At 38.9% G+C, this 22,417-nt stretch overlaps 1 protein-coding gene across 5 annotated transcripts in view; it reads right to left on the bottom strand.

Annotated features, from left to right (window-relative positions):
- col17a1b (collagen, type XVII, alpha 1b) overlaps positions 1 to 22,417 on the bottom strand; it is a 28,655-nt gene that overhangs the window by 3,261 nt on the left and 2,977 nt on the right. For 2 of the 5 annotated variants that reach the window (XM_044215376.1, XM_044215380.1), the window contains 48 exons: positions 20,879 to 20,929; positions 20,623 to 20,730; positions 17,949 to 18,239; positions 17,757 to 17,813; positions 17,610 to 17,645; positions 17,447 to 17,497; positions 15,431 to 15,577; positions 14,088 to 14,732; positions 13,072 to 13,155; positions 12,862 to 12,927; positions 12,615 to 12,773; positions 11,549 to 11,641; positions 11,416 to 11,460; positions 11,178 to 11,321; positions 9,196 to 9,687; positions 9,043 to 9,093; positions 8,905 to 8,922; positions 8,749 to 8,775; positions 8,572 to 8,634; positions 8,372 to 8,476; positions 8,220 to 8,273; positions 7,069 to 7,104; positions 6,865 to 6,918; positions 6,723 to 6,758; positions 6,604 to 6,639; positions 6,440 to 6,502; positions 5,552 to 5,587; positions 5,299 to 5,370; positions 5,164 to 5,190; positions 5,008 to 5,043; positions 4,857 to 4,892; positions 4,688 to 4,768; positions 4,510 to 4,545; positions 4,325 to 4,411; positions 3,769 to 3,840; positions 3,568 to 3,618; positions 3,382 to 3,444; positions 3,199 to 3,267; positions 3,075 to 3,101; positions 2,871 to 2,921; positions 2,648 to 2,734; positions 2,486 to 2,524; positions 2,242 to 2,358; positions 2,031 to 2,150; positions 1,833 to 1,943; positions 1,494 to 1,628; positions 1,289 to 1,399; positions 978 to 1,157 (listed from right to left, as the gene is read on the bottom strand). In XM_044215376.1, coding sequence (XP_044071311.1) covers positions 978 to 1,157; positions 1,289 to 1,399; positions 1,494 to 1,628; positions 1,833 to 1,943; positions 2,031 to 2,150; positions 2,242 to 2,358; positions 2,486 to 2,524; positions 2,648 to 2,734; positions 2,871 to 2,921; positions 3,075 to 3,101; positions 3,199 to 3,267; positions 3,382 to 3,444; positions 3,568 to 3,618; positions 3,769 to 3,840; positions 4,325 to 4,411; positions 4,510 to 4,545; positions 4,688 to 4,768; positions 4,857 to 4,892; positions 5,008 to 5,043; positions 5,164 to 5,190; positions 5,299 to 5,370; positions 5,552 to 5,587; positions 6,440 to 6,502; positions 6,604 to 6,639; positions 6,723 to 6,758; positions 6,865 to 6,918; positions 7,069 to 7,104; positions 8,220 to 8,273; positions 8,372 to 8,476; positions 8,572 to 8,634; positions 8,749 to 8,775; positions 8,905 to 8,922; positions 9,043 to 9,093; positions 9,196 to 9,687; positions 11,178 to 11,321; positions 11,416 to 11,460; positions 11,549 to 11,641; positions 12,615 to 12,773; positions 12,862 to 12,927; positions 13,072 to 13,155; positions 14,088 to 14,732; positions 15,431 to 15,577; positions 17,447 to 17,497; positions 17,610 to 17,645; positions 17,757 to 17,813; positions 17,949 to 18,239; positions 20,623 to 20,730; positions 20,879 to 20,929 — 4,656 coding nt within the window. The remainder of the gene's footprint in view (positions 1 to 977; positions 1,158 to 1,288; positions 1,400 to 1,493; positions 1,629 to 1,832; positions 1,944 to 2,030; positions 2,151 to 2,241; positions 2,359 to 2,485; positions 2,525 to 2,647; positions 2,735 to 2,870; positions 2,922 to 3,074; positions 3,102 to 3,198; positions 3,268 to 3,381; positions 3,445 to 3,567; positions 3,619 to 3,768; positions 3,841 to 4,324; positions 4,412 to 4,509; positions 4,546 to 4,687; positions 4,769 to 4,856; positions 4,893 to 5,007; positions 5,044 to 5,163; positions 5,191 to 5,298; positions 5,371 to 5,551; positions 5,588 to 6,439; positions 6,503 to 6,603; positions 6,640 to 6,722; positions 6,759 to 6,864; positions 6,919 to 7,068; positions 7,105 to 8,219; positions 8,274 to 8,371; positions 8,477 to 8,571; positions 8,635 to 8,748; positions 8,776 to 8,904; positions 8,923 to 9,042; positions 9,094 to 9,195; positions 9,688 to 11,177; positions 11,322 to 11,415; positions 11,461 to 11,548; positions 11,642 to 12,614; positions 12,774 to 12,861; positions 12,928 to 13,071; positions 13,156 to 14,087; positions 14,733 to 15,430; positions 15,578 to 17,446; positions 17,498 to 17,609; positions 17,646 to 17,756; positions 17,814 to 17,948; positions 18,240 to 20,622; positions 20,731 to 20,878; positions 20,930 to 22,417) is intronic. The other 3 variants (XM_044215378.1, XM_044215377.1, XM_044215379.1) reach the window with 3 other exon arrangements.

Raw genomic sequence — 22,417 nt, 5'->3', positions numbered from 1 at the left:
TCTCAAATAATAAAATTTTTTTGAGAACAAATGGAAAGTTTTGCTCTTGGATGGTGTGTTAAATTCAAATGCAGATGGTCTTGAAAATGTAAATGTTACGTGATGGAAGTGATTTGAAACAGTGGGTTTTGAAAGATTAGTCAATAATGAGGATGAAAGAATACAGAATTAGTTTGCTTATATTTAAAATTTGACATTCAACCTTTTTACCCATGAATACGCTAGAAGAATGTGTAGTGATATTTTGTGAACAGTATTTTAGAAGAAAAGGATGAATGTAATGTTTTGTATATACGGTATCTATGGTGATGTATTGGTCACAATACGGTCAATGAATTGAATATTAGGGCACCATAAATAGCCTAAAACACCACCCTGATGAAGGCAAGATAGCCAAAAACTTTTAGTGAATAAAGCATGGTGTACCGAACATGATAAACTGGATACTCAGAGTATTGTTAGGTATTATAGTGTTAACATAAGACTGTAGCATGTAGTGACTGAGGCTGATACTGCAGACATGCAAGCATTTACAGGATGATTTTCAGGGTTTTATGCTGCACTAATGCATGTCTCTGAAAGTTTGTTTTCCTCCTGTTGGTGACTTTAAGCAAAGAAATTGGAAATGCATCTGCAAACACACCGCCTTTGGTTGTTGTTTACAAGAAATACAAATTTGTTTTGCTATAAACGTATAAATGCTTAATCCTGTTTTCAGTAAACATTCTCTCAGGGAGGCAGTTATAACGATAATTAATGTTTCATATAAAATGTTTCAATGAGATTTTACTTCTTCTTTCCTCCTGTAAGTTTAATTCATGCTATCATTTAACTTGAGGGTGCTATAAATAGTATAAATATATATAAATATAATGTAAGTTACTGAACAGTAGTTTATAGTAAATAACTTTTGAATGCAGATTAACAGTCAGCCCACCTCAGTTTAAAGAATACATTATGTCCCTCCTCTGACTCACCCTGCAGGTAACGCTGAATGTCCTCCAAGCTGTAGCCACGACCTCCCGCCCCGTACACAGTGGCAGTGGAGACTCCTGAGGGCCCCTGAGGGCCTGGAGGGCCAGGTAGCCCCGGGGCACCTGGTGGCCCAGGTGGGCCGCTTTGTACGGTCGAGCTAATCCACGAGCGGAATTCTGAATCTAAGTAGATGAAGATACGAGGAAGATGATGAGCGAGTGACTAACTTTTCACTGTTCTTGGAGAAGGAGCTCTGTGTAATTAACTCTCCAGTCAATGTCTGTCAGTGGGAAAAGCTAATAAAATGACTTACTTCTCATCAGTGCAGAATAGTCAATCGTAGCGGTAGTGAAGCCAGAGCCCCCTGCACCAGAAGGCCCAGGAGGACCAGGTGGTCCGGGTGGACCTCTAGCGATCCCTCTGTCTGAAAAATGACAATAAAAGCAGCTTGATTGATTGATTATGTCCAGGCATCACTTCCAGGGTTACTGTGCTCTGTTAGTGCAACATGTGCTTACCATTCATGATATTGAACACATATGTGGCTATCTCCTCTACACGGTAACTGCCTGAAATTCCTCCTGATGTCCCTGGTGGTCCCGGTGGTCCTTGTGGCCCTGGTGGTCCTGACAAATATCTCCTCACATCATCTCCTAGACAGATCACAGCAGAGAGACATGGTTTAGCCCAGTGCTTCCTCTGAAAAAGCAAGTCCTTAAACTTTTTTGTCTTCACAGTCAAATGAGACGATGTTGAAGAGTTTACAAACAAAGTGGACTGTAAATATGTAGAGTGCAGTGTGGATAATATTTGTGTCTGATGCCATTTGGCTCAGCTCGAATATGTATTGTACTTACTCTGAAGCATGGCGATGAGACCACTGACCGTCAGGGATCCAAAGCCAGGTCCAGGAGGACCAGGTGGTCCCGGAGGGCCCTGAACGCCAATGCTGAGGCCTGAGCCCGAACCTGAAATTGCACACAGTTAATGGTAGCCCCCATTCTACTGTAAGTATAATATAATAATATAAATTCTGGGGGAAAGCACAGGCTTACGTTGTATGTATGCAATGATGCGAGCAGAGATGTCCTCCATAGAGCCTGAGAAGGTTCCAGGGATTCCTGGAGGCCCAGGTGGACCTGGAGGTCCGGGGATACCAGCCTGTCTGCTTCTACCTACGTGGAACAAATAAAACATGTTCTTACTCTGTTCTGTGCCCCCCCGACAGCCTGTGAGCTTGTGACCGTGCTTCAGAAAAACTCTTACTTAGATAGTCGGAGATGTACTGCCGCATCTCACTAGAAGAAGCGAAGGAGCCCGGATGGCCTGGAGGGCCAGGAGGACCTGGGGGACCAGGAGGGCCTGAGGTGACGGAGACGGAGCCTGCAGGAAAAAATTAGATAGCAAAGACCCTGAAGAGGTTATGTGGAGTCAAACTAACTTCTCAAAACACTCCAATTTGTGTTTTATTGTAAAGAGTAGTTAGGACAATAATTAGAATTGTCTCTACCTCTTGAAGAGCCAGGAATACCAGGAGCTCCAGTGTCCCCTAAGAAATGTTAAACAACAACAAAAGTATTATCTTCACACCGGCGGATACAGTGTTTACCCTGAAATACAGACAATAAAACACTGACAGCATTCACAGATTTCAAAGTGTTGGTAGATTTACCTTTAAGTCCTTGTGGTCCTGGATGTCCAGGAGGCCCTGGTGGACCTGGTGGACCAGGGATCCCGTGTCCTCCAGCATAAGTCGATACTATAAGGAAGAAATAAATACACGGATATACATTAAGCCTGCTCCCCACACATCATCAGCCCTTGAGGCTCTCACAAGTATGTCTTTCTTAAATAATTCTAATGTGATGTAGTCTGATCTGTGTTCGGATGCTAACCTCTCTCAGAGATTCCTGATCTTCCTGGGGTGCCTGGCAAACCTGGTTCACCTGAGACACACATGAGATGTCACATGTTATTTATGCGTGGGGAAGATTTGTCCCCAAGGAGGCTCACAACTATCTGCACTGTTACAGAACAGTCACAACAGTTAGGACAACGCAAACACAAATGCTTGGTGAAAACAAAAGAAAGACAATTACCTTGGTATCCCCTTGGTCCAGGAGAACCTAAAATAACGATGTAGATGTTATAATAAAGTGTGACTAAAACTAAAAGGGAGGAAGTTGCCTTAAATGAAGCATATGGTAAGAGGTCTCTGATCACCTGTTGATCCTTTAGGCCCAGCAGGCCCAGAAGGTCCAGGTGGTCCTGGTGGTCCAGTGTAAAACGTTCCTGTAAGAAGAGCAGTGTTGAAATGTTTTCTGTTACTGCTAATTACACGTCAAACCCACATCAAGACAGAGCACAAGTTTAGATTTTGTAGATTTAGCAGATTTTGGATCATACCAGAGCTGGATGCATAGCCTCCAAAGTCTCCTTTGTCTCCCTTAGGTCCTGGTCTTCCATAACCTTCAAAGCAGAAATGATGATTAAAGTTTGATATAAAGAATGGATGAGCTTCATCTAATAAACAATCGGCTCGCCTCAGAGTCCATATGCGTAACAATGGATTTAATTAGCTTAAATACTTGCCTGGCTGACCTGGAGGCCCAGGCGGTCCTGGAGGTCCTTGTCTTGAATCTCCTAATAAACATTTTAAAAACAGTCAGTGACACAATTTGAAGAATATTATGTCTGTGGTAATTTCTCAGATGCTGTCAAACTAATCCCACAAAATCAATAAAGATGATGTCTTCGATAATGCTGCAGCAGAACATGTTGTGTCTTATTTACCTGGACGTCCAGGAGGACCCGGTGGGCCGGGTGGGCCAGGTATTCCTGAGGCTGCACCAGCACCAAACTCCCCTAAAGCAGAAACAAAAACACACAATTTTAAATAATGAACAGTATTCTGGTCTGTAGAGAGGGACAAAAAGTGAGTAAAAGTGTAGAAAATTACAATTTTTGATTTCCTTGTACTGTAAATCATGTAACTTCTGCACAGCCACTATGGCCACAAGTGGCCATTACAGGATAACTGTAAATGCTAACATGTAGAGTAGCAGTAGCACAAGTAGAGAAGAGTGTAATGTCAACAAACTCACTTTGTAATGTCAGTTTTATTGTGTGTTAGCATTAGCCACCATAAGCTACTGGTCATACCAGAACTGGATTTAATTGCTTATGAATTCAACTTTTCATTTGCAAGATAAAGATTGTGTTACCTTGTTTTCCTCTCACATACACAGTCTTGCTTTAAGTGTATTCTTTAAGTGTATGATGTTACACCACAGATGGTTACACAGGTTATTTCTCACCTCTAAATACTGTATGTCTTACTCTCTCTCACCTCTGGTTGAGCTTAGACTTCCAGTCGTTCTCACTATTATTCCTTGTTCTCCCTGCTCTCCCTTATATCCCCTATCACCTTTAGGACCTGTGAAGACAAACAACAGGCAACATCTATGAGACTCTGAGGGCTGCATATCCAATCTAAAGAGCTTCATTTGGGAGCAAAACAGCGTGATGACCTACCAGCTTGGCCAGGCAGACCAGCAGGGCCAATGGGACCTGAGGAGGTGAATCAAGACATATGAAGACTAACGTTACCAGTATGACAGTGATTAAGTATAGTTATTAGTGATATGGTGCAATCATTCAGGGCTGAGATGCAAGATCATCTGGCTACTTTCTGGGCTGTCAAGGGTCAGACCTGATAATCCTGGAGGTCCAGCAGGGCCGGGAGGACCAGCAGGCCCAGGTGGTCCTGGGATGCCAACAGAAGCGGAGCCAGCTGGAAAATAAAAGTGACGGTCAGATATCCTTAAACTACAGTCTAATCAATAACATGTTCAAATATATGTTTTATCATGTTCTATTACCTGCATTGATGATTCTTCCTGGTTCACCTGTTTCACCTAAAACAGACAGACACAGGTTACATCAGATGCACAGATTAACAGCACAAAACATTATATTTTTCTGCTGCAGGAGGCCCTCAAGGGAGCTGAAGTTGACACAGTAGCCTGGTACCTTTGGAGCCAGGTTGTCCTGGATTCCCTGGTATTCCTAAAAGCAAGACGTCAGTACATTTTTAGTGTTGAGAGCATTAAAAGCAAAGAATTTACAGCAAGCTGCAAAATGAATAATGAAACAACAATGTGTGTTGTAGTAATAATAGAGTTGTACCTGGTGGTCCTTGAAGCCCAGGTGTTCCTAGAGAGGGGGAGATATTATGAATATAGCTTATCATATTATCCACCGATGATAATGTTAAGCTAATAAAGATCAAGTTTCATAAGAGTGACATCAGGCTCAGTCTACCTGGAAGTCCGTTATCTCCAGGAGGCCCAGCAGGACCTCTGAGTCCAGGGGGCCCAGCAGGTCCTTGGTCACCTGAGGGCCAAAAATGAAAATATAATTTATGATGGCTGAAATACTAAATGTTCAGGAAGAGGAAGAAAAGCCTTGTTTTTAGCTTCATACATTCTTGAGTGTAATCTCCAATATTACATCCTTGTGCATATTAAAATAATATTTAAATAGGTGTATCTGTAATGCATTATGACTCATTTACCTCTTGACCCTTTTGCACCATCAAGTCCAGACAACCCTGATGACATAAAAAGAAAAAGAAACCCAAATATTATATTGGATATCAATCACGTCATCAATCAAGTCACTAAAAAACAAACTTTTATTGAAATAGTTTTTTTCAGTATCTATTATTCCTTCAATGAACAGTGGGTGGGGGTGGGGGTGGGGGGGTGGGGGGGGGGTTTCTCTGCTGCCCCCTGGTGGAGTATGTTATTTAATACACTTGTTACTGCCACATCGAAATCATTTGTAATGATTTCACACATTACCAATAACAACAAAGATAAGTGAGCTATAAAGTTAATTAGTTTCTTTAATTAGTCATTTTTGAAATATATAATTAAAATTCTTTAAAACAAAAAGACATAATAATAATGATTATACGAGTGCTTTTCTGTTATCTTGGATGGGTGCAATTTTTGTTATGGTCACACTCATCATCTTAATTCGTCGCAATCAAGTCACATTAAAGTCATAGTAAGCATTTTGAGCAGTTTCCAGGCAACCAGCAGAAACTCCAGGAAGTCACTGCTTGTACGGATTAAACAAACAAGATATAACATGTTTATTAGTGCGCATTAGAGGTGCTGGTGGGGGAATTTTGTTACCTTTACACAGAGCCAGGTTAGCTGTTTCCAACTGTTTCCAGTCTTTGTGCTAAGCTAAGCTAACAGGCTGTTGGCTGTAGCTTCATATTTAATGGACAGATATGAAAGTATTATTAATCTTTTCATCTAATTCTCTGCCAGAAAGCAAATTTCCCAAAATATCAAATTGTTGTTGTAGTTCAGAAGCACAATACAATCTTCTTCAATCTGAGTGTCTGAGAATCAATTAATTATCTGAGGATGGAGCTCCTGTGACTCACCCATTGACCCTTTGGGTCCTTTCTCTCCAGCTGGCCCCGGAGGACCTGGTAAACCAGAATCACCTGAGGAGTGGGACAAGTGGATCAGGAAACTGCACAGAGTACATATCATGCCAGTTTTTTTTTAGCGTGAAATATAGTTTAATTCACAAAGCTGTACTGACCTGGCAGACCTCTGAGACCTTTGTCCCCAGGTTCACCTAAAATAAACATTAATTAAACTATGGTTAGAAACATTCACTGATCCCACAAGTCCTATAAAAACCTGACGTAGTTAACAAACCTTTAAGTCCTTGAAATCCAGCAAGCCCTCTGTCACCTGCAGAGTGAGAAGAGTGAGGGTGAGTAACATTATAGAATATAAAATAAACTAAATTAACTATTTCACTGTATTTAGCAATGGAACAAATGTCCATGTAACCTGCCTTTAGACCCAGGTGACCCTGTCTCGCCACGGAAACCCTGAGGACCTGGTTGACCTATAACAAAACAAATGCCAGGAATTAAGTCAAGGCACTGCTAACAGTATTTTCAGTTGGTGCTGGTAAATTTGAGATAATATTAAACTCAGCAGGTGTTTCTGGAATCACTGCATTGCTCCACATGAATGACATCAGGGAGAAACTGACCTGGTGGCCCAGAAAGCCCAGGAACTCCAGGTGCGCCTAGAGCAAAGATTAATAATTATTAGAAAGGAAAACTACAACATTATAAAAGCCTTTGGACACCTTAATAATTATGCAGAACAAACAATTAAACAAAAAACTAACATTGGTATTAAGAATTGACACAGACAACAGTGTAAAACTGGGAATTGACAACTCAGTGATCCTAAAATTTGCAATGAAATTGCACTTTATACTTCACCGACTGAAATGAATTGAGTATATCCATGCTGGGTTCGTAACCCCCAATTCATCATATTTGAACTGTTATAGAATTATAATACAGCAGAACAAGAGAAAATAAATAAATAAAATTAAATTCTAATTTTAAAAAAGAATTATAAATAAATATATAAATAAAACTGTGTTGTTAATACAGTGAAGCCCAATAAGTATTTACATTAATACATCAGGAAAGATAGGAGAGATATATGTGTACTTATACATAAATGCATATATAGGCATACAAAGTGTTACAAAAGTTTCATTATCTTTAAAGTCACAATTAAACAGCCCTTTGTGAGTGTCTTTCTTCATTAATTTGATCTTTAAATTGGTTACTTTTCCTATTATAAACAGGACAAAAGGAATGGCATAGTGAAGTTTAGGATGACAGAAAGTTAAAGGCTGAAGTTTTATTTATGAGGAGGGGTGGGACACAGAACATATTATTGCAAAGCATTGGTGCTACTGAAGTGGGGAATTAATGCTGTTGGTGTGCTTATAATTTAAGTAAACACACCCAACATGTACTCAAACGTCCGTCATATGGTGTTTTCCAAGAAGAAGCAGCAGGAATTTAATACAAAAATGGAATATATTTTATTTCCCATCATTTGAGGCATTTTTATTCTTAATTACTGTATGTGTCTACATGAAGGTAGAGATCTTGTTTGTGTTTCACTGAACAATTTAGAGGCTTTATTTGCAAACTGACTCTTTGCTGCCACCTGGTGCTGTTTGTAGTTCATACACCAGAAGGTAATAAACTGCACCTTTTGTCAGCAACTAAAACCAACAGTATTTTGATGTAAAAACACTAGACAGTAAGATGTTTTTGTTTGTCTTTTATTTTGAAAAATAAGGGAGAAGGAGGTTATGTTCAATGATCTCACCTTTTGGTCCGACAGATCCCACAGGCCCAGGAACCCCAGGATCTCCAGGAGCACCTGCATAAACCAAACACACGAGATCCTGTAGTGACACAATCTAGATAAACTAGGTAACACTAAGAAAGTTCTGTTACTGCTGGGAATTTGAGCTGTACCTCTTTCACCTTTCACTCCAAAGCCTGAAGGTCCTGCCTCACCTCTGGGGCCAGCTGGGCCCTCGCGACCCCTGATACCTGGCGGTCCATCCAGTCCATGATCACCTGATCAGACATTTTACATTCAGATAATGACCCACAGTAAATAAGCTAAGCAGTGTACTTGTATCATGTAGTTTGAACTGAAGCGTTCACTGTACCTTGGTTTCCTTTCTGTCCTTTCGGACCCTCAGGGCCTGCATGTCCCATCGCTCCTGGAGCACCTGAGGTCAAAGGTCACAGTCAGTAAAATGACATTATGGTGCCACATGATAGTCTTAAGAAAACATAAAATACTGGTAATGACTCATGGAAATGAGTTAGTCATCATTCCTCACCTGGAAGTCCAGGGAAACCAGAATCTCCTGTGACGTAAAACATACATTTGATTATGATGAGAGTATGCATATCATAAAGAAATACAATAGACCAACAGAACTACAACTGAAATATCTGAAAACGATTACTAGCAGTAAGTGATTTTTCTTCCTGACCTTTAGATCCAGTGTCCCCTGAAAAGAATAAAAAATAAACATAAATTAATATAAATTAAACAAGACTCATATTGATTAACTTTTTTTTAAAAAGGTTTCTGTTTAGATTTTATGAAAGAAATAATCTTTGGATTTCACCTTTAGGTCCAGGCAGGCCTCTCTCTCCCTGCACTGACGATGCTAGGAAACCTGAGACAGAAAACAACAGTTCAATGAACTTACTGTGTGTGTGTGTGTGTGTGTGTGTGTGCGTGTAAGTGTATTCATGTAGTCGGTATATATGTGCAGTACCTCTGAATGCCTGTGATTGCATTTCAGCTCTTAACATTTGCTGGATCGTCATCTGAAGAGAACTAGTTTCTATGTATCCTCCACTCACACCAGTTCCGAGGCCAGAGCCACCACCCAAACTGGTACCACCAGCACTGCCGCCACCGCCACCGAAACTGGTACCACTAGCACTGTCGGCGCCACTGGAGCTGGTGCCAGCACCTCCAGCACCTCCAGCACTGGCCCTGCTGGACCCACTAGCACCACCTCCAGTTCCAACATCAATGCCATTGCCACTGGTGGAGCCACCAGCACCAGCCGCGATCCCGATTCGTGTTTTGGGGTCTCCACCTCCAGCGCCCAGGTGTAGCGTGTTGTCACTGTCACCGGTACCTCCACCGCCCACATAGGTGATGTCATTGGAGGAACTTGACAGCCGGCTGGTACGAGCATTGGCGACTGACTCAGCCTCCAGGGTAGCCACTCGATTCTTCAGCTTTCTCACATCCTCAGCTGAGAAAGTAACATCACAGTTTGGTAAGATGCGCATACAGGGTGCAAAGTAAATGACTAGATACAGATGTGATCACAGATCAAAGTCAAGAACCCAAATCCTCATTACTTAATGTGTAGGTTAATGTTAACATCAGTGTGTAAATTAATGGACATACAATTATCTTGTAGTTCACTACTACCCTCATTAAGCCTTTCTTTTAATTCTAGTCATAGTCATCTGTACGCCTGTTCTGTAGTTCAGTAGCCGCTAACCTTTTCCCACCACAAAATGCCAAAATCTCATTAGCTAAAGCCAAACAGTCAAAGTAACACAACCTATCTCTTTTGTCAGATCACTCAGGAAACCATGTTAAGTATGACAACTTTGGTACAGAGCAAAGTCTGACAACTGCCCAACAGGAAATATGTTGCCATGGAGTCAGTAAATTAGCTGTGGGCTACAACTTTTAGCCTATATTTGTTTACATTTTGGCAAATTGGCAGCATTAAAAGTATGCCGATGTATGTACAGACAACTATCACTGGATTACTTTGATACTATAGAAAGTTAAAAAACGTGATGATTCTCAGGCAAATTCTGGAGTTGTAAGGAGTGTCTTTTTCTATGCTTTCTAAGCAGATTTTTGGATGTTTATTTCTATTGGACATAATGATAATGATGTCCTCGGAAAGTGTGTGTCGCACTGAATCTAAAAATATGTCAATGTGTCTGTGTGTTAAGATTTGAGTGAGTTATCACTCACAAGTTCACAAACGTGTTACTATTCAATTCATATTTAACTTAATGTGTAATGTGGTGTTGACATATGTAACTGAAGAAATATAACAAAAACCTCAAAATATAAAGGTTTATTGGATCTACCTTTAACCTACCCAAAGAGTGTAGTTACACTGACAGTTGAACATTGTGTACTTTCTGACAATAATACAAAACTTAACCTGAAGACAGTAAATATACGCTACGTACTGTACAGGATCTACAGAATCAGATGATCAGTCAGTAACTGCTCAACAGGTTTTGGTGTACACATGGCATACAAGTAAAAATATACCTCAAATAAGGGTTGCAAATGTTATTACAGGTTCTTTTTTATCACGTTTTTATCAGGATAAATCCACACCAACAACTCTCTTGCTGCATGAAAATAAACTGGAGCCCCTGATGTCATCAAGCAACAATTTCTGGAGCTGCACAACTGACAATGAATGCCAGACCGACTTTATGGCAGCGGAACAGTACCCAGAGATCAAGTTTCCAGGGAAAGGAGTACATTTACTGTCTCACGGCTCTTAGCAGCACAGTGAAATAATGCTCACCAGCCTGTAAAAGCTGAAACACACATTTTATTGGTTGAAAAAAAGTCACTCCCAGGCACTTCATTGCAGGGCAGCTCCAGAGAGTATCTCATGATGTCCGAGGTTTTATCTTTGGGAAGATTTTTATTTTTCCCTATTAAATCTCATTGTGTTGTATGAGCCGACCTTACCCAGTGCAATGAGCCCGAACAGGAGTCCCAGTAGGAGCAGGGAGAGGAGGAGAAGACCCAGCAGCCATTTCCACCAGGAGCAACACGCGTCGGAGCAGCAGCATAGTCCTCCACCTCCGAAGATGCCGCTGTCCCTGTGAATCTCTGAAAAACGGAGAGTAAAGAATAAAATCCTCACGTTCAAACACTAAAATATTCGTCATCATGTAAATATCAACATCCATGCAATGAAAAATACCTGCATAGGTGGCTTTGTCTTTCATTACAACTCCAGATGATCCATCTGATGAAGGAATAAATAAACATCAATAATTTATTTTCGTAATCAAAGTAATTTTTTATTCTTAGAGATGTTTTTAATGACCACTTACAGTAAGAGTTGCCTGTCTCCGTCTTCAGTGGCATCGTCTCAGTGTAGCTTGAAATAAGCTTCTCTTTCTTAATTGAATCTCCTGATAGCGACCCTGTAAAATTAAAAATGTTTAAAAAAAACTACTTTTATTGTATTTGTTGTGTTTAACAAGAAGTAAAGAAAACACAGCTCTTAAACAGTGAGACGACACACAACATCAAAATATGATAGTCAATACGTATTATACAGTACAATTATACACAACACAGAGAGGGCTTTAACCTATACCAACAAAGACAAAAAGTAAAGAGACATGAAATAAAAATAAGTATGTACGCAATTAAACAAATATCTACATTTTAAAGACAGAAGAAGAAACAATAGTGAGTGTTGATAACCCGAGTAAAGTTGGTCTGCTTGTAGAGGGTCACCATGACAAATACTTTTAAAGGTGATAGTACTTCAGTTCCGGATCTGATTAAAGTGAAAGCTAACCATTAGAAACACTTTTAAAGGTAAATTCAAATTCACTTCACTATATTTTGGCTTTTTTGTTAAGAAACAGAAATGTAGGATCGATGTTGAGATGGGGTATAAGGATTGTGCAGATCCAGAGGCTAAAATTATTATAGTTTACAATTTCAGAAATACTTTATTGATCCCCGAGGGGAAACTCTTTTGTTACAGCTGCTCACTGTCACATCAGTGCACACAGGAATACAAGCACTATGCAAAAAATATAATACACTATAATACAGGTCAGATAAATTAAGTACCAAGTGGGTATAAGTATAAAATTAAAATAAGTGTAAAGTACAAAGTGGATTACCGGTTGATGATAAGTATGTATGGTATGATAATACAATCACAATCACGACTTCACGTCCATTAACGTCATGTCAAAGTGGCCGGTATCAAGGTTGCATGGTATGCTATTATTTAAAATAGAATAGTTGTATATTGTATAAATAGTTTTTAGGACTTGCTGTGGTCGTGGGAATGTTGGGGCCAGAAAAAGTTGAGAAACTCTATCACGCTGAGAGAAAAGTGTTACTCTAGAAGGAGGCAGTAAGTAGCTCACTCACCTCCTCCTATATGAACGCTGCTGCTGCTGGTGAACTGCTTCCCGCTGTCTTTAGCCAAAATGAGCATTTCTGCGTCCCTCTTGGCTGGAACGTTCTCCTTTTCAGAGATCAGGAACTTATAGTCTTTCTTATATGTGTCATCAGTTTGGGATCTAGTGGCTAACAACAACAAAAAAGACAGGAATCATTTAAGTTTGGGAATTATTGTGACTGTGACTGTGGGGAATTTAAACTATTGTAGACATACTTGTAGAGACTCCGGTGCTGACGACACCACCACCACCATTTGACACGTTCTTCTGAACGCCATAACCTGTAAATACGAACACGCACACACACACACACACACACACACAGATGGTCACATAAGAAAGGTGCTATTTTGTATTACTATTGAATGAAAATGTTTGATAGTGTCAAGATATTGTGGAAACTGTCAGAAAACATGCTGCCGTACCACCTAGGTTAGCGTTTACGTTGGCTCCGCTTGTGGTGAGCACACTTGCAGAGGTGGGAGCCAGATTATTCTGAAAGCCGTAAACTGGAAACAGAGATGCAGGGCTTGATTTGATTAAATAACATAAAATCAGTGAAAAGAAGAAAAAAATGCACAAATGGGGGATGGACATAAATAGACAAAATGGTGTTCAGCATTAAATTTAATCTTGACACAAAATAAAAACATTAAAAGTCTATGCAATTGCTTGTTTTGTCCATAATCCAAAAATATTCAATTTATAATGACGAAATTAAATTCTCATTGTTTGAAGCTGTAACTGCTTGTAATTGGCAAGTTGGGGGATATAAGTTAGAATTGTAAAAAATGTGCATGATGACATTTTTTGGTTCATTTAAAGAGTAGTGCCCAAATAAATGTATCGTGTACTTTAACTTGCTACTGAAACTGTATGACAAAAGTAAATATCAGTGAAAATGTATTTCTAAGGTTACAAATGTGTTATTATATTTATGATACAACTGTGGAGATCAATCCAGAATACATTCATCTTCAGGTTAACCTAAGACTCAAGGATATAGATCTTCAGGATTGGCATGATGAGGATTATGATAACACTCTGTGTGATATTGTTTAAGACTTTAAGATTTTATTTTAGAAAAACATCTCAGCCTTGTGTACAGAACTACTCTGTCTAAATTAATTAAATATAATAAAAAATTTAGTATATTAATCATATACTAAAATTTTTGACAGGAAATCACGTTGATGAGTGTCACTGCATATTGTTTTTCCTAGCTTTGACGATAACAGACACAGATTAATTAAACAATAATAATGGCTACTTTAAAAAACTATTGAATACTTACCAGAGTGTGCTTGTTTGCTCATTTGAATATTTGTTTATTTATTTATGTGTTTTTATGTCCATACACAGTACAAAACCATCACCAAAACTTTCCTTACTACATTACAAACAAGACCACATTTCACCTTCAAGAGACGTTTGGTCTCACCTGACAAGGACGAGGGTGAGGTGAGGCCGATCGGCGAGGATCCTCCCGGCATGTTGTTGGTACCGATCTGGTATGTGTAGCTGCTGGCGTTGCCAGCGACCACCGTGGAGGAGGAGGAGGGCAGCGTGGAGGTGGACCAAGAGAAAGATGGAAGTGTAGCGTCCAGCGTGTCATACTGGCCTGCTCTCACACCGGTATCATACTGGGCTGATCTCACACCGGTATCATACTGGGCTGATCTCACACCGGTATCATACTGGGCTGATCTCACACCGGTATCATACTGGGCTGATCTCACACCGGTATCATACTGGGCTGATCTCACACCGGTATCATACTGTGCTGATCTCACACCGGTATCATACTGTGCTGATCTCACACTGGTGTTATACTGCCCTGATTTCAAAGCAGTATCAAACTGGCCTGATTTGACACCAGTATCAAACTGTCCGGATTTCAGACTAACATCATACTGGCCCGATTTCAAACCAGTATCATATGGGCCTGATTTCAGAGTGACATCATACTGGCCTGATTTTGCACTAGTATCAAACTGCCCATTTGTCAGACTGGTATCACACAGGCCTGATGTATCAATGGTGTGGAACCGGCCTGATCTCACTCCAGAGCTAAATGCAGATGAACCTGCAGGAGAGAAACGACACAAAGAGAAAAATCAAGAAAGTGCAAAGTGTCTCTTATTTAACCCTAACTCCAGTTTGTGCCTCTCGTGTTTTATCACTACAGTTGAGCCACAGAGGCAAGCATCTGTTTTTATGGGGGGAAAAAAACAACAACAAATCCCTCAAAAACCCAGAAGTTAATTTAACAACACTTTTTTTGTCTATCTGAATCAAAAAATATTCTCTCCAATGCAGGATAGAAAAAGAAAGTGACCCGTTTCCAAACTTTTGTAATTCAAACAAAGATGGTAACAAACATGTGACAGATCTGATCAGAGCTTGATTTGTATAACGCTAACCAAAAGTTTTATTGTTAGGCATATTCATGTGTATTGATATAATTATTTTGTACTTTCATACTGTCTAAAATAAGCAAGGAGAGTCATTTTTATCACGCAGCAGACAAAATATTTTTTGATCCAGATGAAGAAGAGTGGTTCAGGATTCTGGAAATACTGTAACTGTGGTATGTGTTGTTAAACGTCTGGGTTCGCAAAGGATTTATCTTTCAGAAAACAGATGCTTAGCTCTGTGACTTGAATGTAAAGTTGATACACGAGAGGCACAAACTGAGGCCATTTTAAACAGTATATCTTTGGGAAGGAGATAAAGTGTACTGTCTGTGTGTGTGTGTGTGTGTGTGTGAGTAAGGGTACATACCTGACTGAGTGGCCACAGAGATGGTCTTGGTTTCCACGCAGGCCTTTTTAGGGACAGGCAGGGTGATGGAGGTGTTGGAGGAGCGAGTGGGGCTGACGCTGCTTGAGCGTCCCTTCAGCAGCTTCTTCACATCATCCAGCTCCGTCCCTGCAAAACCACAGTCGCACAAACAATGCTCACCAAATATAATACTGCAATATCTCTGAGAAATTCATTTAAGTGTGTGAGTTTAGTCTGAAAGTCAATGTTGTAGTGTACACTTACTCAAGTACTGTACTTCAGTAAAATTGAGGTACTTCTAATCTCATTCTACGTCTATAATTCCAACAGCAAATATTGTACTTTTTACTCACTTACATTTACTGGACAGCAGTGAAAGTGAAAAAAAGGGTTTAAAATGTTCAGGCTGGAAAGCAAACGGTGTAAAAGAGTATTGTACTGTTTGTTTGAAATTAAATGTATCTCTGTTGTGCTAGGTGTCTGTCTGTCCGAGTACAACTTATTTGTATTGAAATCAATATAGGCTAATACATGTGATTTAAAGGTAGCTTAACCACACCAAATCATGTGAAATTCACTAGAGTCAAAAGTTAAGATGCTAAGCTAGTTATTTTTAGCTTCAGGAGTTTAGCTTGGGGTTTTTCTCCACCATGATTGAATTTAGCTACTGCCTCATTTAGTTATGTGGAACAACTAACTGAATTACCAAAATGTAAGTTGATCAAAATGGATATTTTTAAATTACAGATAACAGCTAGGGGAAAGTCAATAAGTAACTGTACCTTTTAGTTTTAGCTAAGGCTAGCTGCGGCTATCTCACAGGCTAGCTTTTGCTTAATATAGCTCTCTACTGCTACTTTATCTGTATGCTATCCATTAGCGTTCATGATAAGTGTTTTTACTTCTAATACTTAAGTATGTGAGTGATAATACTTGTGTTCCTTTACTTGAGTAAAAAGTTTGAATGCATGACTTTTACTTGTAACTAATGGATTATTTTCATCAGTGATGGAAGAAGTATTGAGGTTTTTTACTTAAGTAAAAGTATCAATAGAACACTATAAAAATACACCATTACAAGCAAAAGTCCTGCATTCACAATTTTACTTATGTAGAAGTACATAAGTATTAGCAGAAAAATGTGCATAGAAGTATAAAAGAAAAAGGCAGAACGGCCCCTGTTGGCGTATTATATTTGATGATTGATGATTAATGGATTATTATTACTGATGCATTACTTTTAATATTGTAACTGGTGGCACAAATTTTAATTACTTTATATACTGCTGGTTAGTTTGATCTTCAAAGTAACTATTATCTGTTAAATAAATGTAATGGAGTAAAAAGTACAATATTTCCCCCTGAAATGTAATGAACTTGAAGTATAAAGTAGCATAAAAATGGAAAGTATAAGTACTTCAAAATTGTACTTAAGTGCATACTTGAGTAAAAGTACTTAATTGCATTCCACGCTGTTGGATTGCTATTTCTTCTTAAGTAAAAGTACTAAATACTTCTTCCACCACTGCTGCAAGTACAGAAAATGCAACATAGCAATGTGAGACCCAGCTGAGGTTGGGTTAAGGTGGCACAGAATGACTGTTAAAGAATGTGGATGAAACAATAGCAGTTATTCACTTTAATCAGCAGAGGGAGCGTTCAGCATCTGTAAAACTCAAGCCTCTCCACTGTTTTGCTTCAAAAGGGAGGTGCTGCACACAGTGACTCATGTGTGCCATTGTTGCCACCACAAATCTGCCCCTTAACAAGAACACAATGCAAACAAACCAGTGATCCTCAAGAGAAGGAGTGTCTTATGCGTGATATACTGAGCCTAAGCATTTGACAGCAATATAATTAAAAAAACATGTTGCTCTAAAGTAACCCCGCAGCAAGAAATCTATCACTATCCAAACAGTTCTTTGATTGAACCCACTCAAATAAAGATGCTTTGTTGCTTTATGAGGAATTGCATAACCAGCAGCAAAGGGATCAATGTGTCTATAGTGGTCTTACATCTGCAGGCAGTGGGAGAGGCACTTTGTAATCTGGCTCTGATCTCGCTCTCTGGAAAAAAAATCACACACAATGGACAAAGGAATCCTGATTTAATAAAAGTCAGAGTCAGATGGTGCAGAAATAATGAAGGGAGGAGGGGGGAAAAACTATTACTGAATACCTCTGCTTTCACTCCTCCCTCTTGTGGTGCTGGAGCCTGAAAAGAAAAAAACATAAATACACACACAGACATATTAAGAGGATAAAGCTGGAAAATATTGTATAATCAGAAGGTATATAATCCCATACAGCTGTCTCTCTCACTTACAATAGTTTCCATAATCTTTGCGTGTAAATTCTGGAGAGGAATTAGCACTGGAACTCCCTAGAAGAAAACACAATAGTGGCAGAAACATTGACAGCACCCTCGTGCACTAACGTTTCCTTCACTTTTAAAGCTTCTGTTTCAGGCACCCTTGATGCCAACTGAGCAGTGCTTGTTTTATTAACAGGATCTTACCATCATATCCTCCTGAGCGGCTGGATATGTTCTTCCTCTCCCGGAAACCTGGCGACAGGCCTCCTGATGAGCCAGCAGTCTGTGCTCTCCTGGCACCACCCGACGAGCTGGACCTGACCTTTGACACCGAGCTCACAACATAACTGCCGCCGCCTCTGCCTCCTCCTCCTCCACTTCCGTACCCTTCTCCGTCTATGTAGCTCCCCCCGCCATCGCCTCCTCCTGAGGAGTCTCCTCCGAGGTAAACTCCTGAGGAGGAGCTGTAGCTGCTGGTGTTCAAACCTACAGAGGCTGGAGGGATAATGCATGCGAGTTATTTTTGATTTCCTCTCTACAGTGCAAATACACAAACAGGAATATGCCTGAGTCACATGAAGGTGACCTAGAAGCAGTGGTGGAAGTACTTTTACTCAAGTACAAATTTAAGGTACTTGTACGCTACATGAGTATTTCCATTTCATGCTACTTTCTATACACTACATTCCAGAGGGAAATATGTACATTTTACTGCATTGCATTTATCTGACAGCTGTAGTTACTTTACATACGAAACACATGATGAGAGTATGATGCTTTGTTATTGATTAAACTAACCAACAGTATACACAGTAGTTGATATTAGTGCCATTATTTGCTAATAATTTTCTAGGAATTTCCTGGAAAAATCTATGAAATTTAGTACATATTATAGGGAAAGTATAGACAATGAATGTTCTAAGACAATTATTTGAGTTTAATTAGTTGTGTTATAAACCGTCATTGATTTGCAGAGGAATTTCTATAAAGGAACAATCTTAACAGCAAAAACTGATCCATTTAAACCCAAGTAAATGTTGATTTATTATTGTGAGCTTTACTCTCCATATATATTGAACTGTTTACCTGCAGACAAATTTAAGATTTTTGCACGTTCAGCTGACCTGCGGTACGCTGACTACAAGACTATCTAGGTTACTGTAAGTGTACCAATTCAATACTGTGTCCATTTTACTTAGTACTTATATTATTACATTGTATTATACCGTACATACTTATCAACCTCTAAATCCACTTGGTACTTAAACTTATTTTGGCTTTATACTTATATCCACTTTGTATTTAATATATCTTACCTGTATTATAGTGTATTATATTTTGATTTGCTTAGTACTTCTATTCCTTCTGTTCTCAAGTGTACATTGACAGTAGCGGCTGAGCAGCTGAAATGAAAGAGTTTCCCCTCAGAGATCAATAAAGTATTTCTGATTCTGATTCTGATTCTGATTATATTAGTACTACATTACTCAGCTCTTCCCAACAACCTTCAGATGCATTTATAGTTACATATCAGTTCCTTTCTATGAAATTACAGGAAGCTATGGGCAATGGTGGAGGAAGTATTCAGATCCTTTACTTAAGTAAAATCCCACACTGTAAAAATACTTCATTATAAGTAAAAGTCTTGTAATGAAGTATGTAAGTGTAATCAGGAAATGTACTTCAAGTATCAAAAGTAAAAGTACTCTATGCAGAAAAACTGCCCCTGTGACTGTTATACTATTATATATTATATCATTTGATTATTATTACTCATTCATTCATGTATAAGCTGCATTTTACTGTTGTAGTTGGTTGAGGTGGAGCTGATTTTAACTATTTTATATAGGGCTGCCGCTAATGATTATTTTCATTATCGATTAATCTGTGGATTATTTTCTTGAGTAATTGATTGTTTGGTTTGTAAAACTTCAGAAAATAGTGAGAAATACCGTCACAATTACGCAGAGCCCACAGTGACACCTTCACATTGCTTGCTTTTGTCCGACTATTGGACAAACTAAATATTAATAATAATAATTACAAGGAAAAATCAATAAATCCACACATTTGACAAGCTAGAACCATTAAATGTTTGGCATTTTTGCATGAAAACTGACTTAACCGATCATCAGAATAGTTTCTCAACTAATTGTGTCAGCTCTAATTGTATACAGGTATTTTAATCTATAACAAACCAGTAGCTATAGCTATATAATTGTACTGGAGTAAAAACTTAAAATATTTCCCTCTAAATTGTAGTGGAGTAGAAGTATAAATTGCATGAAAAGATAATACTCAAGTAAAGTACAAGTACCTCACATTTGTACTTCAGTTCAGTACTTGAGTAAATGTACTTTTTACTCAACAACATACAAATGTAGTTGCACTCCACCTCTGGCTGTGGGACCTGTAAAATAAAATGTTGCCCAACTAGCTCCACCTCGACCAGCTACAACAGTAAAATGCTACTTACACATTAATGCATCAGTAATATCAATCTAATAGTATATGATGGTGTAAAACTCTCTCATTTCTCTGCATTAAGTACTTTTACTTTTGCTACTTTAAGTACATTTTGTTGACAACACTTACGCACTTTTACTTTAGTAACATAGCATGCAGGACTTTTATTTGTAATGGAGTATTGCTACATTACTTGAGTAAAGAATATGAATACTTCCTCCAGCACTGTCTGGAAGTTCTTAAAAACTGCAAGTGATGTGAAACGTTTATGATTCACTAACCATGTACTCAAAATGAGAGTTAGTTTCTTTCTACTAGGGGTTAAAAATATAACATGCAGCATCTCAAAACTTGTCTGAACACATAGCCACAACTTCCCAATTTTGGATCATGAGTGGAAATTTGCCCTCACATGAAGAGAAATAAGTTCCACTGCTGTTCTGGGTTAAGACATTCTTCTCCAAGCCCAGCCCTCCAGCACTGCTGGACATATTCCTGTGATTTGATCCGCTGGTTCCCTCTAGCAACGAGAAGACACAGCAAAACAAGGAGACGCTGTTACTCATCGGGTACTTCCTTTAGAACTGCTCGGCTATAATTACTGTATTTTGAGTTTAGTTTACTGCCGATAATTAAAGCAAGCATGACTGGAAGAAAAAGACACTCACTTGGTGGTAGAGAAGTCAGTCTGGTGGTGGAGGTTATAGTTTCTGTCACAACTGATGGCACATAAAAAGAAAGAAAATTACAGGCTCTATAGCACACTATGTTATTCAAACTTCTATATGTTAATCCCAGTTGGCGGGTGTTGACTGGAGAGTTGAGTGACTGGCATGGTGATGATTTTTATGTTCCAGAGTTGTATTAATGATTGATTGATTTACTGATTTACCCCCACTGTGGTGCTGTAGTAAAAAATTCAGCAGCACTTTCTAAGACAGGGTTTATAAACAATAACTAATGGTTTTATTAATGGATAAAAAATAATTCAATAGTGCTTTATATATCAGATATAAGCCCTTATTACGAACGTTTGGGTTGCCAGGTTGGTGTTTATCATCCTTCAGCAGGACGGTTCCTATATATTTTAAGCTCTCTCTTTCAGTGATGTGTCGGTCGCGAACAATGGGAGCCGGCGCCCATCTGAGAGCTGACACATCGCACTTTTTAACCATCAATATGACAGAATGAATCTATGTATTGCAGATGAAGAATCTTGCATATTTATTTCTTGCAACAAATAAGAACGTAACTTAGGCAGTGACCAGCAGAAGTGGTTCGAAATGAAGAGCCGTTGGGGAGCAGAAAGAGCCGGCTCTCGGAAAGGAACGGAGCCATAAGATCCGGCTCCCTTCAGAGAGCCATAATTGCCGTCACTACTTTAGTTAATCAGGAGGACCCTCCAATGGATCGTTTGTCCTCTGACCTTCTTGAACTACAATGAATTTATTAACTTATTAACATTTATAAGTACAGACTTAATGGATTATTATTATCATTATAAGAACCCTTTAGTAATGATGACCTTTTGCTATTGACTTATTAGACAGTGACAACCTAAAAGTTCAACCATATAACTGATTTTAAAAGCATTAGTAAATGATTTATTAACCGTTAATAAAGCCATTAGTTGCAATTTATAAACCCTTGATAAACGATGCCTAATTAGAAAGTGGTACCAACATGTAATCAAGTGTATCTGTTTAGGGAGTTTAGTCTGTCAAGTTCAAGTTCAATGTAATAAATTCTTATCAAAATGAAAAATAACTCAGAAATATCGCATGTGAGATTAAATATATACAAAAACAATCAAACAAACAAGTATATCTGACATGCCAGTCTTTTCTGGGGGTGTCACAGCTTTGATTTTTACTTTGACAAAAACTACTTAGCACAAGACACACTTACTTGAGATTTTCCAGAGCTTTCAGCCAGATCTCAATGCTTTCATTTGCAGACAGAGTTCACTCAGTTGTCATGGTGCTGGTTTAGTTATTATCATGAGACGTAAGTACAGAATAGCATATACAGCATCTCCATGACTGCTCTGGAAAATGTCCAGTAAGTGGACCTTTTTGCTTGGATTTGTTGTTGTTTATTTTTGTCAAACTACTGTTTCCAAGGTCAATAATAAACCTTCAACCTCAACTTGGCTTTCATTCTTTGACAATTGTCAAAGAACGTATTTATGTCTATGAGTCATTTTC

This window comes from Siniperca chuatsi, linkage group LG11, assembly GCF_020085105.1.
Source record: "Siniperca chuatsi isolate FFG_IHB_CAS linkage group LG11, ASM2008510v1, whole genome shotgun sequence".
Taxonomy (NCBI): Eukaryota; Metazoa; Chordata; class Actinopteri; order Centrarchiformes; family Sinipercidae; genus Siniperca; species Siniperca chuatsi.
Note: the sequence above shows the minus strand (reverse complement) of the source record. Positions and strands in the feature narration are given on the sequence as shown.